This window comes from Solanum pennellii, chromosome 7 (assembly GCF_001406875.1).
Source record: "Solanum pennellii chromosome 7, SPENNV200".
Taxonomy (NCBI): Eukaryota; Viridiplantae; Streptophyta; class Magnoliopsida; order Solanales; family Solanaceae; genus Solanum; species Solanum pennellii.
Window position 1 is genome coordinate 70,246,698 of NC_028643.1, and position 17,243 is coordinate 70,263,940.

The 17,243-nt window shown below is 26.5% G+C and overlaps 2 protein-coding genes across 2 annotated transcripts; both read left to right on the forward strand.

The window, feature by feature from the left end:
* The first annotated feature begins 3,402 nt into the window (after positions 1-3,402).
* On the forward strand, positions 3,403-4,225 carry LOC107024469 (60S acidic ribosomal protein P1-like). Its single transcript, XM_015225455.2, has 3 exons — positions 3,403-3,576; positions 3,671-3,883; positions 4,049-4,225. Exons 1-3 carry the CDS (start codon positions 3,505-3,507, stop codon positions 4,100-4,102), a joined length of 339 nt encoding a protein of 112 aa, XP_015080941.1. The 5' UTR covers positions 3,403-3,504; the 3' UTR covers positions 4,103-4,225.
* Positions 4,226-8,483: 4,258 nt separating this feature from the next.
* Positions 8,484-11,499, forward strand: LOC107024467 (GDSL esterase/lipase At2g42990-like). The gene is made up of 3 exons (XM_015225454.2): positions 8,484-9,059; positions 10,273-10,771; positions 11,094-11,499. The coding sequence occupies exons 1-3, from the start codon at positions 8,691-8,693 to the stop codon at positions 11,285-11,287; spliced, it is 1,062 nt and encodes a 353-aa protein (XP_015080940.1). The 5' UTR covers positions 8,484-8,690; the 3' UTR covers positions 11,288-11,499.
* The last annotated feature ends 5,744 nt before the right edge of the window (positions 11,500-17,243 follow it).

Sequence of the window (17,243 nt, forward strand, 5' to 3'; positions counted from 1 at the left end):
ATATATATATATATATATATATATATATATATATTTAATTTCCTTATATATTTTGAATTATCTTAGTAACCTGGCTTCTAAAGTCGAGTACTCAAATTTGATCACAAGGACATTTAGGGTAAGTATATTAAAAGATATGATATATGATTATTATTTTTTTGGAATGCACTAGTAGAGAATTAAATTTGTATAGAGTTTTTAAATAGACATATGAGTTCTATTTGACATGACACTCGTAAAATACAAATAGTCATGTAGGATATCACATAGAATCTGTGTGTTTATTTGTTTGACATTATATAAATTTAAATGTTTACTTGTTCGCATAGAAAATTGAAGGACATAAATATAAAATAAAATCAAGTTAAAAGACATATTTATATGTTATGTCATATTTTAAAAAAAAAAAATCAATTGACAATGTAAAATAAATCCTTAAATATGTTTGAAGAATATACTTTCTTTTATATTACTATATACTTAGATATATAAAAAAAACTTCGATCTACGAACCTAGCTTACGTGGGATTTAAGTCTCACCGTCTATTATAATATTATAACTTATTTTATATTTGACAATTATATGCAAATAATATATATCCAATTATTTATATACTGAATCTATTATGATATTTATTTATAATCTACCATATATGTGATTGAAATCCAATGACAAAGTAGGCAAAAGGTGACCAAAAACATTGATTGTTTTATCAAGTTGTCGCATCCTTTTTTTTAAAAAAAAAAATTTGGTAGTAAAAAAGATTTTGGATAAGATATGAAAAGGTTTTTTAGATAGTGTTTTCTTTTTCTTCATTAAAATAGTTTTACCTAAATATTTTTTAGGCATGCTAAATCACCTATTTAATTAAATTTTAAATTGTTTTAATGATTGAAATGCTTTTTGAACCCAAAGTTTCTAATTTGAGAGTTGCATTTGATTAAGGGAAAATTGTATATAATAGCAAACTAATAACCTAAAATAAATGGAATAGCTAGGGTTTGATTTAATTGTGCTCCATAGCAAACGTTAGCTAAAATTTGCCAGCGTCTCTCTCTCAGAAATCTCGCTCGCCACTCTCCATTCTCGCTCGCCTCTCTCGCTTTATACACAGAAGTGTATAATGATTCTGTTTTATATAAAGCGAGAGAAAATTGTATATACACATGCAAAAATATATATCTTCGTGTTATACACTTAATTATACAATTTACAAACATTTTATTACAAATATTGCAGAGAAAAAGGTCAACGAATTACACAATTGCAGTGAAATACAATTTTCTCTAGCTTTATACAACAGAAGTGTATATATTGTGTTTCTGTTTTTGTATAAAGCGAGAGAAAAACATATATCTTCTTGCTATACACTTAATATTGCAGCGAAATAGGCAGTGAATTATACAATTGTGCATTATACAATCGCAGTGAAATAGGATAGCGAATTATACAATTGCAGCGAAATAGGCCATCGAATTATACAATTTAGGCCAGCGAATTATACACTTGTATATGTATAGCGAATTATACAGTTTTATGTTTGCTATGGAGCACAATTATGCAAAGTTTACCATAGCATACAAATATGAATTTTTTATTTGCTATATGTGAAAGTTGCCCTTTGATTAATGGGAAGGTATTAAAATTGTTTGATCTCTGTCCCTTATCAAAATAGTATAATTGGGGATTAAAATGTAACTCTTACTCAAACAAATAAATAAAGCATATCAAAATTAAAAAACTAATTTAAAAATGTAATCTAATAATCGAAAACATTTATCAATTTCACTCATTGTTATAGAAAAATCAATCAACTTGCATATTAGTTGTGAACTGTCTGGCTAACAACACATATCTCTTGTCCCAACAGTTTTCGAAGGGTCCCAATGTAATAGATAAGAAACAAATTTCAAATATTAGATCAAAATTTTGACAAAGCAAATTTGAATAGTGGGAAATTAGGTAATAACATTTTTGCTTTTTATTTTCCTAAGAATACATTTTTTTTAAAAAAAAAAATCTTATTTCTAATAATGTAATATGTCCCCCTTTCCCTATAATATGTAATATTTCCAACAAATTACGACGTAATCATTATACGTTGCATTAATTAAGCACGAATTGTGTCAAAATTCAAATTAAGCATGAAGGAAAAAATCACCTAAATTTTTATATTTTTTGAATAATAAATATGATATGACATAAAACAATTAGTAGACCTCTTTCGTGTGGTTCACAAAATTAATCTTTATATTGTTATTTTGAAGTAATCATATCAAGGTCATAGAATTTGTATTTTCTCCATTGAATTTCATGATGTTATAAGAACAAATCTTTTGCTAATTAAAAAAAATATATTTATCGAATTCACTAAATAAAGTTGATTGACTTTTATATGATTAAAAAAGAAGCATTTCACACATATGAAACATAAAAATTATGTTAATAAGTTATAACTATAGTTTGTATAATTGCGTACCAGAGCATGTTTTATGTTTGATATGGAGCTGTTAATTTGTATAATTATTAGATACATCCAGTTTTATACAAATTGTTCAATTTTGTATAAATTCGTTCATACATTTTAATTATATAATAAGATTTGTATTTGTATAATTGTAAGTGTATAAGATGAAAATATGTATTTGTATTTGTATATACATTTTTCTCATTCTTTTATACAAACAAAAACACATTTTATACATTTGTATACCGAATGGACAATTATATACCGGAAATGACTAATTGTATATCGAACCAGATGGCAAAAAAAAAAGAAATACTTGTTGTGAGTTACAAATAAAATAAACTATGACCATAACATTTAACTAAAATTAATAATTCGCAATTTCATATAATTTTTCCTTGAATAAATTTAGAAAATAGTTTTTGTGTTATTATATATAAACTCTAGAGTTGAATTGACTTTTGTGTGATAGTGAAAATAGGAATTGAATAGAAAATGAATTGTGTCAAATTGAAAAAAAAATAATCAACTAATGGGTTGGTTTGATATTGGTAATAATACTTGATTTGCTTCTTACTTAAAAAAAATCAATCCTAGCCAAATCAAACCCGATATTATAATTTTTTGTATAATAAAAATATTTATTTTTGTGCAGTAAATTCTAAATTAAGTGACCAATTATAAAATTTACCCCTTTTACAAATATTCGTATCAGTATAAACCGGCATAGTTTTGGCATAGGCTTTTTTTATATGTTTATTCAATGAAGAAATCTTTTTTTTTCTTGTGTATTTCTAAGAAACTAATTTCTTTACCTATGTGAAATCTACCTTTTTTTCCTTTTAAAATAAATATAGTATTTTGGTTGGCCTTTAACAAATTGAAATAGGATTGGGTAGCATAAATTTTACTCTATAAATAATCCTCACAAATATTAAAATTCCACACAAAAAATTTCCCTGGCCCCAAAAATTTCAGAGGTCAAGAATATAATTTCTGCATATTTGTTAAAAGTTGAGTCCAAGAAAAGAAAAATATGTCTTCAATCGATGAACTTGCTTGTACTTACGCTTGTTTAATCCTTCACGATGATGATATTCCTATCAATGTAATGTATTTTCTCCTTTCTCGTGATTTCATAGTTTAAACTAAACTCATCAAATTTAAATTTGCTTATTGAACGATTTATTATTTACGTGTAGGCGGAGAGAATTGGTACACTTATTAAAGCATCAAATTTAAAGGTGGAATCGTACTGGCCAAGTCTTTTCGCAAGACTTTGTCAGAAGAGAAACATCGATGAACTGATTATGAACGTTGGAACTCCAACTTGTAACAATGATGTTGCCACTCCTCCTTCAACAACTACTGATAACGATGCTTCCAATGCACCTTCCGTCGATGACAAGAAGAAGGTATACTTTGATTTTATATTATTGATAACTCTACTCGATAAAACAATTCAGTTAGTGTTTGATCAAATTTTTCAAAAGTGCTTCTAAATATATATATTTTTTCAAAGGTGTCTTAACTTATTGTAAGCATTAAATCTCATTATTGTGTTGTTTGTATGTTTTTAGGAGGAAGCAAAAGAAGAGAGTGATGATGAAGCCATGTTTAGCTTGTTTGATTAGGACTCATATCATCAGCGATTTAAAAAGTTTTTGGCTGAGCTTTTTATTTTATTTTATAGAATTACTCTATTTTGAATAATGTTACCTTGTTATATCGAAGCACTTATTTAGTTTTGTTTTATACTTTTAGTTTTTACTTTTTCTTTAAGAATTTAATTTTGCTAGTTGCTCGGGCCTTAGATTGTGAGTTCAAGTATTCGTCATACTAAAAATAATTTATTAGATCATAGGACAAGACACCAATTCTTTATTAATAATTTTGTAAAATTAATATGAAGTTAACAATCAACTATTCAACCTTTAATATATGTATTAGCATTGATTAATTAGTTACCAATGAATTGAAAGAGTGAAAATGTGATGAGATTGTATAAAAAGTAACTATTCAAAAGATTTGTGGTCTTTTAAAATGATACATTCATCTTTAAATAATTTAATTCACACATTCACAATACATGTATTATTATTATTATTATTATTGTTATTATAATTGTTGTGTTGTTATTATTACTATTATTATTATTATTATTATTTTTTTTTTATTTTTTTTCATTTTGATTTGATTTACGATTTAATTTAATTTTCGATTCGATTTCGTACACCCCTACTTAGCCATATTTGTCCAGTTTTCTTCAATTTCATTGTATTTTTGTCCAAAAACACCTATACTCCATGATAAAGGCCAAAATTAGCCTAATACTTCATAATTGACATAAGTTAGGTGTATTTGATACCAATCTCATAAAAACAAGGTAGAAAAACAAATAAAATAATGTGTAACTATGTATAAATTAAAGTGGAACTTATATAAATTTCACTATAATTTTGTGTAAATATGTATAAATTGAAGTGAAACTTATATAAATCTTACTATAATTTAGGAGCTAATTATTTAGATATACTCTAATTTACAATATTACAAATCTTATCAGATTTTGTACGTTCATATACACCCAGCTACACGTATCTCGAGATACATGAGGTCTAATAAGGTGTAATTTGTCTGGAATACATTTTATCCAAGTGGATTCGCATGTATCTGGAACACCTAATGAGTCTCGCTCACATCCCCCTCGTTTCCCTTCCATCTCGCTCGTCATTCTTTTATGTATGTGAGATAGATATATACATGACTATCTCGCTCGCATCTCTCATTTCTATCTCGCTCGCCTTTCTCCTTATTTTAGTGTATCTTGTAGCAAAAAAATACATATATCCAAGTGTATCTTCCTTGTCCCTTGATATATAGTAGAAAATTCTTAAACTATTCGAAATAACTTACATTTATCCTTAAAATAATAAATTACATTTCAGCTCAAAACTATCCTTACCGTCAAACTATTGGGTCAAACGTGCCCTTATTATTCATGGAAGTTGTTAAATGTCATGTGGATGCCACATTGAACGCCAATAGGGTTCTACTGCCACATAGACTAGAAGAAAAAGAATTGAAAGTACCCTTAAACTATCTGAAATAGTTCATATTTACCCATAAATCATATTTCAGCTCAAATTTATCCTTTCTGTCACACTATATATTGGGTCAAAAAATATCATTCTTATTAACTGAAATTGTTAAATGTCATGTATCAGAAAACATGCAGAATCTGGCACTCATATTATTGTCAACAGAGACTAAATGAAGTGGAGTCGGATTAAAAGTTAAAGTTCATGAATTCCTAATAATTTTAAGCGATATTTAAAAATTATATCAAAGTAAATATTTTTACATATAAAATAAAATTTTAAAATTATATATATAATAACGGGTTGGTTTTTTATAGTTGAAACCAAATCAACCCAAATATAGTCGGATTTTTTTGGAAAATTTTTCAAAATGTCAATATTTTGACATTTAATAGGACTCATTATCAATATTTTTAATATTTAGTAAAAATGTCAAAAAAGAAACAATTGTTAAAAACAGAAAGGAGAAATTAAGGGGAGAGGAAAATATTAAAAAGAAACAATTGCTTCAAAATCTTATCAATTACAAAAATTCAAAAATAAAGAACTAATTGACAATTTATCGAAATACAACAAGTTCCATCTCTTTCTTCTTCTTTCAACATGCTCTAAAAAATACGCCTATCACCATTGTTCTAAAAATTCAATATTCAATTTCTTAATTTTTTTTTGTTTCTGAACACGTTTATTTACCATACATTATCATATTTGAAGCAGTTTATTCTACTAAGACATCATTTTGACGTTATGAAATTATAATTTATCTTTAAAAATGTCTGAAATTTTATGAAGTTATTTGGCTATCATGTTAAGGTCATGAAGCTTATGTATCTCCTTTTAAGAAATTTTCCAGTATTCAAAATACAATACTCATGTATACATGGTATAGGTATTAATCCATCTTACATATATATTTTATTTTGCTTATTTCCAATATCACTTTGTACACCAAATAGTTTGTATTTAAATTTGATTATGTATTCGTCCTAATGTATACCATAAAGTTTGTATTTAGATTTGATTCCGTATTCGTCTTAATGTATACCATAAAGTTTTGTATTTATATTTTGATTTCTTATTCATTCTCAACTATAAATAGCTCAAATACAGTTTATTTATGTATTCATTATATGTGTACTCATCCTAATTGCACAGTCAAATAGTTTTGTATTTTATTCTGTTCATTATATGTTTATACCAACTAGTTTATCTTTGATTTCATATTCATTTACAATTTTAAATAATCAAAATACAGGTTTGTATTTAGATTATCACTTTGTAAAAATAAATTTGACAACAAACTACATAACATTCAAAATACTTTCAAATACTTTTGCGAAACAACTTAATACCTAAATGCTAATGTAGATTCTACTAAATTTGAAATATAAAAACAAATAATAGAAAAAGATCGACAAAAATTATTTTAAATACTAAAAATCTGAAATATAAATATTTGATGAGTATGTTAACAAATTCACATAAAAATTAAAAAAAAAGACGAAAAATTTTCAATACATACAATCCAAAAATTCAACATAATGTGATTTTTAAAACAAAATCTCGCAACATAAATGATAAATTCAAAAATATTTTTATCAATTGAGAGATTTTTTGATTAATTGATAGATCTGAACAAATTGTTACGAACTTGAATAATTAGTTCTTCTTCAATAGTCAAATTTTGATGAAAGAAAAAAAAAAAAGAGAAAAGTGATTGATAGAGATGGTAAAAACTGAAAAGGTGATGAAAGAGAAAAAAAATGAAAATTGAAAGATGAAGAACAAATTTAATGGTACTAAAGCATATGAATAAGTGTAGATGGATAATGGATGTAGAATTTTATTCAAAGTTCGACTGTTTTGAGAAATAAAATTTGAATATAAATCACTTTCTAAAATATTGACATTTTGACATTTTCAATAATTATTTTAAAATGTAGATGTTTTTGCTAATTAAGTTAGGGATTATGACTAGTTTGCTAATTTTTCCTTTTTTTTTCAACACCAAACCAAATCATTAGTCGATTTTTTTTATATGACTCGATTTGGAACTTGGTTCGATTTTGTACACCCCTATTTAAAAGTGACTTATTTATATTCCCTATGAGGCACTACATCAAAATGATAAATATGTATTTTTAGCGGCAATTAACACTCTTTGTATATGTCCCTAAAGTCTCTAGCGACATAAGTTCTAATGACACTTAACTAATATCGATAAAGAAATTAGTACTCTTTACTAATATTAGTATTTAATACTGCTAAAAATTGTATTTATCATAGTGAGGAGAATTAAACCCCCATAAGCTTAAGCAAATTTCTTCACTATCGCCGAATCAAGTGATTACTTTATTATTAGATTTTCAACATATATTTCTTATATATTTATAAGACTTTTTAATATAAACATAAAAATCTACACAAAATTACCAATTTTCCCAAAATCCACGTTCAATATCAATATCATAGATCTGCTTCTATTTATGACATCAAAAAAACTAAGCTTAATTTGGTAAAATTTTGTCCATTATTATCAGTTATTGTAACTGACATTACCAAACTTTACATCACTATATTAATTAACTGTTCGCTATAACTTGTAGGATGGTCTTCTACACTTGGACTGTATCGCACCTCCATTGCATTTATAAAAGACTACTCGTACATTTATTATAAGTTGTAATCTACTTCTTTTGTTTAAATTTTATTTATCTAATTTGCACATTTTTTTCAAAATAAAATGATTAATATAAGTGATTAATACAAAGGCTAAAACATAGGTATCCAAACTAATAGATCAATTTACATTTAATTGAAAGAATTGTTATGTATTATTTTATAATGTATCGTATTATTTTCGTGTTTGGAAAACCAGGCGTAACGCAGATCTACGGAAAAACAATGTAAGAATCGGAGAAGAGTGACATAACTGCAATTTCTGATTCATAATTAAAGAACAGAGTCTCATTAATTGCTTCCACTCAACTTTTTTCTGAACTTTTTGCTAGTCATAATAATTTTGGCAGCCATTAATAATCTCAACAAACTCTTCATCCCACCCAATTTATCACTCATATAAACTAAAATCACCAAATTCACTCAAAATCCCAGCTCAACAATGGCTTATTACACTTTGATGAGTATAATTCTAAGTCCTTTTTTGTTACTAGTGACTAAAACATTGGCTGGAAAAGTTCCAGCAATTATAGTGTTCGGCGATTCGTCGGTCGATTCAGGGAATAACAACCAGATCTCCACCGTTCTAAAGAGCAATTTCGAACCGTACGGCCGCGATTTCTACGATAAAAAGGCAACTGGTAGGTTCTGCAATGGGCGAATTCCACCGGATTTTATATCGGAAGGTTTTGGGCTGAGGCCATTTGTTCCAGCTTATTTAGATCCGGCGTTTAGTATATCTGATTTTGCACAAGGTGTTTGTTTTGCTTCTGCTGGTACTGGTTATGATAATGCCACTTCTCATGTGCTCGTAAGCTTTCATCAACCCCTTTCCAATTTTTAACTGATACTCTCCGTTTAGAACTATTTGTTATGTTGTATTTATTAAGAGTGAATTTGATTAATTTTTAAAGATAAATTTGATCACACTAATTTGATAATTTAAATAAAAAAATTAAATATTCTAAAATTATATAAAAAATGCTATAAATTACAATTTTTTGCATATTAATATAATAAAAAATACATCTTAAAATGTCAATAAAATTTTTTATAGTTTAACTCTAAAAATAGAAACTATGACAAATAATACCAGACAAAAAGAATAATTTTTTATTTTTCCAAGGACGTCTCAATAAAATTAATAAGAGTCAACTATGTATAACACGTGTTTACATTTATTTGCCAATTTGGTTAACGGAATCGTGGTGCTAGGAAAATTTCCTCGATAATGTATCAAATTAGATTTTGAGCCTAAGTCATATTTTAAAAATTAGTACTTTCTTTGTTTTATTTTATGTGATTTCATTTTTTTTTTTGGTCAGTCCCAAAAAAGTATCATTTTTCCTTATATAGTAAGTATTTAAAGGTATAATTCATTTTTTATTCTTATTAATTTCGTTTAGTTTTAAAGATAGTACTCCAATACACTTATGAGGAGAGAGAAAAGTGAGTCTACTTTTTTGAAGGACAATTTGTTACATTTCAAAGTCTTCATTTATTTCTTATACTCGATGTCTGGTCAAATATTGTCACATAAAATGAAACGCGAAGGGAGTAGTTCAAAGTAAGAATTGTCCAAACTTTATAAGGAGATCATCCATCTCAATCATCAATGCAGAACTACCTTTTGGGGTGGCCAATGGTTTGACTTGGGATTTTTACGTTGGAGGTCTTAAGTTCGAAACTCCTAGGAATTTGCTTACTGGGTCGAGCTCATCACACTGCGCTTGCCTATAGTGGGTTACCTCTCTTATATAATTTGTGAGTTATTGCATAGCACAACCAAAGGATAGTAACTACGAATTTTTTTGTCATAGAAAATAAAATCATCAATGCAGAACTGTTTTCATTATATTTGGTGCATGACAAATTATAATTTTTGGACCTAACAATCGGTAAAATGGGTCTTGCTCAAGCTCTTGAGCCTAATTTAAACTTCAAAAATTAAGAGGATTGTTCAAACTTTAATATGATGCGATAGATTATGATGTGATTTGATAGTGTAAAAATTATTTTTGCAGAATGTGATACCATTATGGAAGGAAGTGGAGTACTACAAAGAATATCAAAAGAAACTAAAAGCATACGCAGGTAAAAAGAAAGCGAAATACATAATAAAAGAGTCACTCTATTTAATCAGCATTGGAACAAATGACTTCTTGGAAAATTACTACTCAATGCAAAGCCAACGTTCTTCTCAATACACAGAAGATCAATTTCAAGATTTTCTTCTTCAACTTGCTCGGAACTTCGTGCACCAAATTTATCGCATGGGTGCTAGAAAAATTTCGTTAACTGGAGTTCCTCCAATGGGTTGTTTGCCATTGGAAAGAGCAACAAATTATGTAGGTGGAAATGGAGATGGATGCAATGAGAAATATAATAATGTTGCTAAGCATTTCAATTTCATGTTGAGTGGTTTGGTTGAGAGGTTAAATGAAGAGCTTCCTGGGATTAGAGTGGTCTTTGCTGATGCTTATAATCTCTTGCTACAAATGATTACAAAACCTTCTTCATTTGGTAAGTTTTTCTTTCCATTCTTTATTTTTTTTTTAATTTTCACTACAAGAAAAATGTGAATTACATGGGGGAATTAGTATGAAAATTTGAAGAAAAATAAGTTTCATGTGAATTTTCATACTAATCGCCAGAAAAATCCTCATGTAATTCACAGTTTTCTTTTAGTGTTTAGAGTTGTATTTGGAATTTAGGAAACATCAATCGCTCTGTTTTTACCCTTCACTATATTTTTATTTTTTAATTTTATCCTAAGTCTTTATAAAATAAAAACTGACCTCATTTAAATTATGTATCATGTTTAAATCATATTTGAGAAATGCAGGGTTTGAAGTGGCAAGTGTAGCATGTTGTGGCACAGGATTATTTGAGATGGGTTTGTTGTGCGATAAATTAAGTCCATTGACATGCACAGATGCAAACAAGTTTGTATTTTGGGACGCATTTCATGTAACAGACAAAACAAATCACATTATTTCTGATTTCTTGATGGAACATGTCCTTCACCAATTTTTATAGCAATCTTGGATCATCTAATATGGATTTTGTAGGAGGAGGCATAGATTGACTTGCTTTTATTGCTATTTTACTTTTGTTTAGTGTTTGATTTTTGGATATTGTGGTGGGAAGAATACGAAAAAGAATATTTGTTGTACGTACATTTTTTTGATTCTCAAGGATATTGTATTATTTCAACTACGATATCAAATGATATATGTATCGTCAAAATATGAAAATCACTCATTCTTTAAAGGATCGACATGCGTGAAACCTTCACGTTTTATAGTATCTCTAATTTTGGGCTATTTTTATAAGAGAAAATTCCAAAATCGCACGACTTAACGTAACATAACTTTAAGAAAAATCCTATCATTTAAATTAGTTACAAATAACTTTCTGTTTCTTTCTCTCTCTTAACATCTGGATACATCATTCCATTTCTATTAGGTATATTACAACATCATTTGTGTACAATGTATCTAATACAAATATTATTCTAGATATATAATCCCAATTATTTCAAACCTAAATTAGTATAAATCTGGTTTATTATTATGTATATGATACATAACTTACATATCTAATACATAACTTATGTATCCGAAGAAACAATGTAATCGTGAGTCCAGAAAAATTCGGTATTATTATAATTTGAAAAACTTTCTGAATATTGCTGGAGTTTATGTACTTGATACTCCTTTTTAATTTTTTTTTATGTAAATGGAAACTTGACTATATTTTTTTTGTTAGCAAACTAGTTTATTGTATATTTATGAAATTTCTCTTCTCTTCTTTTATTAAGCGAACTTGACTCGTTCTTGCCCGTTTGTTCGCATTATGATCTTGATCACGATATATTTAATCTATTATTCTTTCTGTTTCTAATGAATCGTTTTTTCCACCATTTCTTGTTAAAATTTTGATACATTTTAGACTCGTTTTTGTTGATAAACAGAAGTTTAAAGTTATGTGTATTTTGTTCCTCCAAAATTGTTTTTTCCACTACTATTTTTTTTTATAAAAAAAGGATCTTTTTTTTTGGTTCTCCTTGATTACCAGGAAATTTCATCTCACCTGTATCTTTTGTTACTAAATAAATCGCTTAATGTTGTTTTGAAGTCTTGATTAGATGTTGTGATATATTTAATTAATTTGTTTAGAATTTTTTTTTGTGCTTAGGAACGAAAGGATTTTATTTAATAATAACTAAGGTTCATCTATACAAAAGGAACTGTTCCAGTTCCATTCACATGTCTTTCTAGACAATTCCTAACAAAGGAATGAGATGCATAAAAAATATAGACATAATTTAGTGTTCTTTCTTAATATCAGTATTTTATACCTGTACCCGTACTGGTTCGCCAGTGAACCAGTACGAAACCAGACCGGACCGGATCGGATTTCGGGATTGGGCGGAATAATTTAATTTTTTTAAATTAAAATCAATTAAAAATTATTATTTTAAAGTTAAAAAATTATACTTTGCATACTTTTAAAGTTAATTATTTATACTTTATAAACTTCAAAGTTTGAAAGTTTGTAAAAATTTAAAGTTTAAAGTTTGAAAGTTTGTAAAATTCAAACTTTCAAATTATAAATATAAAATTTAAATATTAGTTTGAAGCTTTTAATATAATTTATATTGCATAAATTTAAAATTTTATATTTTTAGTTTAAAATTTTAACTTTAAAAGTTTGAAAATTTAAAATTCAAACTTTGAGGTTATAAAAGTTTAAATTTCAAACTTTAAAAACTATAAAAGTTTAAATTTCACAATAATAAAAATTAAATTTAAGACAATAATAAAAAAAATTAAGGCGAATAGCCTAGATTTTTATTAGTTTTAATTTGATAGTACAATTTGATCTACAAAAATATTAGTAGAGTATTAAAAGATCTAATATACACAACCACCTTCTAGGAAGGGTTCTGTTTAAATTAGATCTCGAATTATCATACTCATACTAATAGACAATTAAATATTTAAATTTAATAGTCGGTGCTACGATAGAGATCTTTTCTTAAATCATTTAACATTTCTATAGTAACATGATTTGTGTGTGATCTCAACTATTTGTCTATATACGCTTTTGAAAATTTTCTAGTTTTGATTTCTCCAAATATGGTTAATCATTGTCCCCAAACTAGCAGCTATCACTTGTTTTCGAAACTGCTTTCATTTCTTCCTTATAATTTTCAGCATTACTTATTTACGTCTTCCTAATCGTATCGGCAAACATGTCCATTGCTCAACATTCCTCTTGACCTCAATGAACCTTGAGCATTCATTGAACTAGTATTTGATTGTCTCCATCTTCTGATACTAATGACACGTAAATGTAACTCGTTGTCAAACAACTATTTAGAGTTGCTAGAGCTCCTCGTAAGGCTTGTTGGAAAATCCATTGTCGGACTTGTTTAATCGCCCTTTACTGTTCAAGGTGAATTGATTTCCGTAACAGAGTAAATATTGAACCAATTTTTTGTATCTTTTATTTGCTTGGCTGAAAAATACTTAACATATACTTGAATTTTAGTTTCAGAAAAAAATTTGACGAGGATATATTTTTTTTTAGTAAAGTAAAAACAATCTAATTGAATTTTTGAAGCATACAATAGATTATGAATTCTTTTGGCCAAGTTGTAAACAATAGATATACATAATTCAGTGTCACAAATACTGCTTTGCTAGTGACTTGGTTCACAACTATGTTCACTTTTTCACTTGTTTAAAAAATCACATTTTTGAGACACAAATCATTTTTTTTAATAATAAAAAAATTCTATTCTTTCAATGGTCTTAAACACATATACACTATCTCTATATATAGATATATATATCAAAATATTTTTTAATCTTGTGGTGTTGAACATGCCAGGTGAAAGTTAAATTTAAAAAATACCAAAAAAGAAAGAAACATTCTATAATATTTTAAAACGAACTAAAAAAAAACAACAATATAATTTATTTTGTTAAAAAGTTCTTATGATAGTAATAAAAATGGAGCTCTCGAATTTGGGGGCCTAAGAAGAATGCTCATTTTTAAGACATTAAGTCGCCCATGAGTCTTTGTGATATTTGACTAAGTACATTTAATCTTCAATTAAATAATGTGTGTTTTTTAGTATTGAATTGCTTTTTGGTTCCGTTAGCAAAAGGACTTAAAACACACATATTACATAATCGAAGGTCAAATGTGTTTGGTGAAATTATTTGATCTTCAAAGTAAATTATTTAGTTAAATATTAACACTTTAGTATTTATCGTGGTTAGAGCCGTCAATATGGGCTAAGCCTGGTCTACTCCGAAATTTAATAGGGTTGAAAAAATTTTTTGGAGCCCATTTATGAAAAAAGCTTTTTAGTCCGACCTGAATAAGTATAATGATTTGTGGGGCTTGAGAAATATCAGTAGGATCGGTCCTTGGGCCAATAATTAAAAAGTATAATATAATATGGGAAATTTTTTAAAATGTCAATATTTTAACATTTAAGAGGGCTCATTAGCAACACTTTCAATATTTAGTAAAAATGTCAAATTTTAATTTGTTATGTATCTTATTTATGTTTTTATTATTTATTTTTATTTAAAAAATATAATTATTTAATAACAAAAGGGAAAAAATCAAGGGAGAGAATATTTCAAAAAAAGGTAGGATCACTTAATTTTCTCATCAGTTACATTTTCAAATAAAATTTAAACTTTTTCTTTTCACCAAAATTTTTATCTTTTTAAAATTATATTCATTCCACAATATATTCTATTTATATTTATTGGTATGCTGAATGTATCTATATAGTCATTTGAAATATATTTGTATTCATATATTTTTTTTCCCTATATAGTTATTTTTTTCTTCAAAAATCTTGTAGTATTCATTTCAATATGTATTTTATTTGTATTTCTATTTATTCTAGTTTTTATTTAGAATTTTGTATAATAATATATAAAATACAAAAAATTAGTATGATGAAAAAGTGAATGAAATATAAAATTGAAAAGAAATAATTGAATATTTGGTGTATTCATTCTTAAATAAAATGCATAACTAATTGACATACCTTTAGAATAAATACAAATTAGAAAAAAATGTCAAATTCAGAAACAATGCAACATAATTTTTGAATGAATACAACTATTAATTGTAAAAATACATACTGACTAAAACAGTATCAAAATTCAATGTATACTTTCAAATTTATGAATACAAAAAACAATAAACTATGAAATACAAAAATAATTACTAACTGTGGTACATTGACATAACTATGACAAAAAAAACAGAATACAAAATGAATTAAATATATGAAATACAATTTCAAATTTATGGATACAAAATACAATAAAACAATGAAATACAAAAATACATACGGACTAAAACAGCAATAAAATTCAATATACACTTTCAGATCTATGAATACAAAAAACATTAAAACTATGAAATATACACAATCAAACTCATATAATGTGTTACATTGACATAACTAACACACACAAAAAAAAAACAGAACACAAGATACAATAAATATATGAAATATAAAAATACGAACTATAACATAATAAAAATTCCATATACACTTCCAAACGCATTGTAACATGAATTTTTTTGAATCTTAAAAATTACTAAACAAATTAAACTAAACATGCAAGACAAAGAACATGCAAAAAAAAAAAAACCTCTTCTCCAACAAATGGTATTCTTCAACTTCATGGTTATGAATTTGTGTGGGATTTTGCACATCGATGGATTCAGGTATTTTTCCCCATCGTATATCCTCCTTAGATTTAGAAGCGGAACCTACATTATTGTTTAATTCTTGAGTGAAAAAAAATTAAATGATGGAAAATCGGAAGAACTTTGATTATTTTGTCCAATACCTCTAGTAACTCTCTTGAAAACGTCCATTAAAGAGAGAATTTTGTAGTCTCAAACCCTAAAAAATGTTTTAAGAACAACAACAAAACAAAAAAAATTACAAAAAAACACTAAAATCAGTAAGTAAATAAATGAGAAATCTGAAAGACATAATACCCAAATCAATGTTAATCTTCAAATCAAATCTTGCAACGAAATTAAATGAGAATAATAGAAAATATTATTATATTGAATAAAAAATCTGTGGAATTGATTTGGGAGAATGTTAGAGAGAGAAATTGAAAAGAAGAGTAAGAAAAGAGAGAAAAATCTGGAGATTTGATTAGGAAGAAAGTAAGAGAGAGAAATTGATAAGCTTAAGAAACGAGAGAGAAAAATTAAAATGACATTAATAGCTATCCAATTACATAAATATAGGAAAATGTGTAATCTATGAGAGAAAAAAGGTGTAAATAATGAGAGAGAACTTATTAATAATATCAGAATAATTATTTATTTTTAAAATAATGACATTTTTGACATGTTTACTAATATTATTAAAGTATGGATATTATTACTAAATAAGTTGATTTTTTTGACTAGTTAGCTAAATTTTCCATATAATATTAAGAGAAAATGGTAAAAAAAACCCTCCTCCCAATCTATAGTCCAATTTTCAACTACACACTCATACTTCATGGAGGTCCTATTACCATCTTGGCTATTTTAAAGGAAAATTATTTGCTCCCTAAATGCTAATGTGAGTGAAAGATAAAAAAATTAATAAAATATTAACTTTACAATTATTTCATATTAATATTCTATCTTTTATAAAAAATGAAAAGAAATTATGTTTTCTTTTGTTCTTTTTTATCTTCTTTATCTTTTACCTTTGAATCTTCATCAGATCCATAGATACTGGTGGCTCAGCACCGCCCTCCTCAATTTTTCATCACTAAGTCTCATCTTCAAATCACATGTTTTTCATTATATCTCCACTTTCAAAATTTTGAAAATTTGTTGGTTGCTCAAAATCAAAATTAAAAGTTAGAATAATCGAATTTTAGACTAGTAAACATCAATTGAGTTTCTCATATCAATCTTTGAGAAATGTTAT

What these genes read in the sequence shown, in the direction of transcription:
- LOC107024469 (XM_015225455.2), top strand. Translation starts at nt 3,505, where the DNA reads ATGTCTTCAATCGATGAACTTGCTTGTACTTACGCTTGTTTAATCCTT. An exon ending in ATGATGATATTCCTATCAAT is followed by an intron (nt 3,577 to 3,670) that starts GTAATGTATTTT and finishes ATTTACGTGTAG; the next exon opens with GCGGAGAGAATTGGTACACT. An exon ending in CCGTCGATGACAAGAAGAAG is followed by an intron (nt 3,884 to 4,048) that starts GTATACTTTGAT and finishes GTATGTTTTTAG; the next exon opens with GAGGAAGCAAAAGAAGAGAG.
- LOC107024467 (XM_015225454.2), top strand. Translation starts at nt 8,691, where the DNA reads ATGGCTTATTACACTTTGATGAGTATAATTCTAAGTCCTTTTTTGTTA. An exon ending in ATGCCACTTCTCATGTGCTC is followed by an intron (nt 9,060 to 10,272) that starts GTAAGCTTTCAT and finishes TTATTTTTGCAG; the next exon opens with AATGTGATACCATTATGGAA. An exon ending in TACAAAACCTTCTTCATTTG is followed by an intron (nt 10,772 to 11,093) that starts GTAAGTTTTTCT and finishes TGAGAAATGCAG; the next exon opens with GGTTTGAAGTGGCAAGTGTA.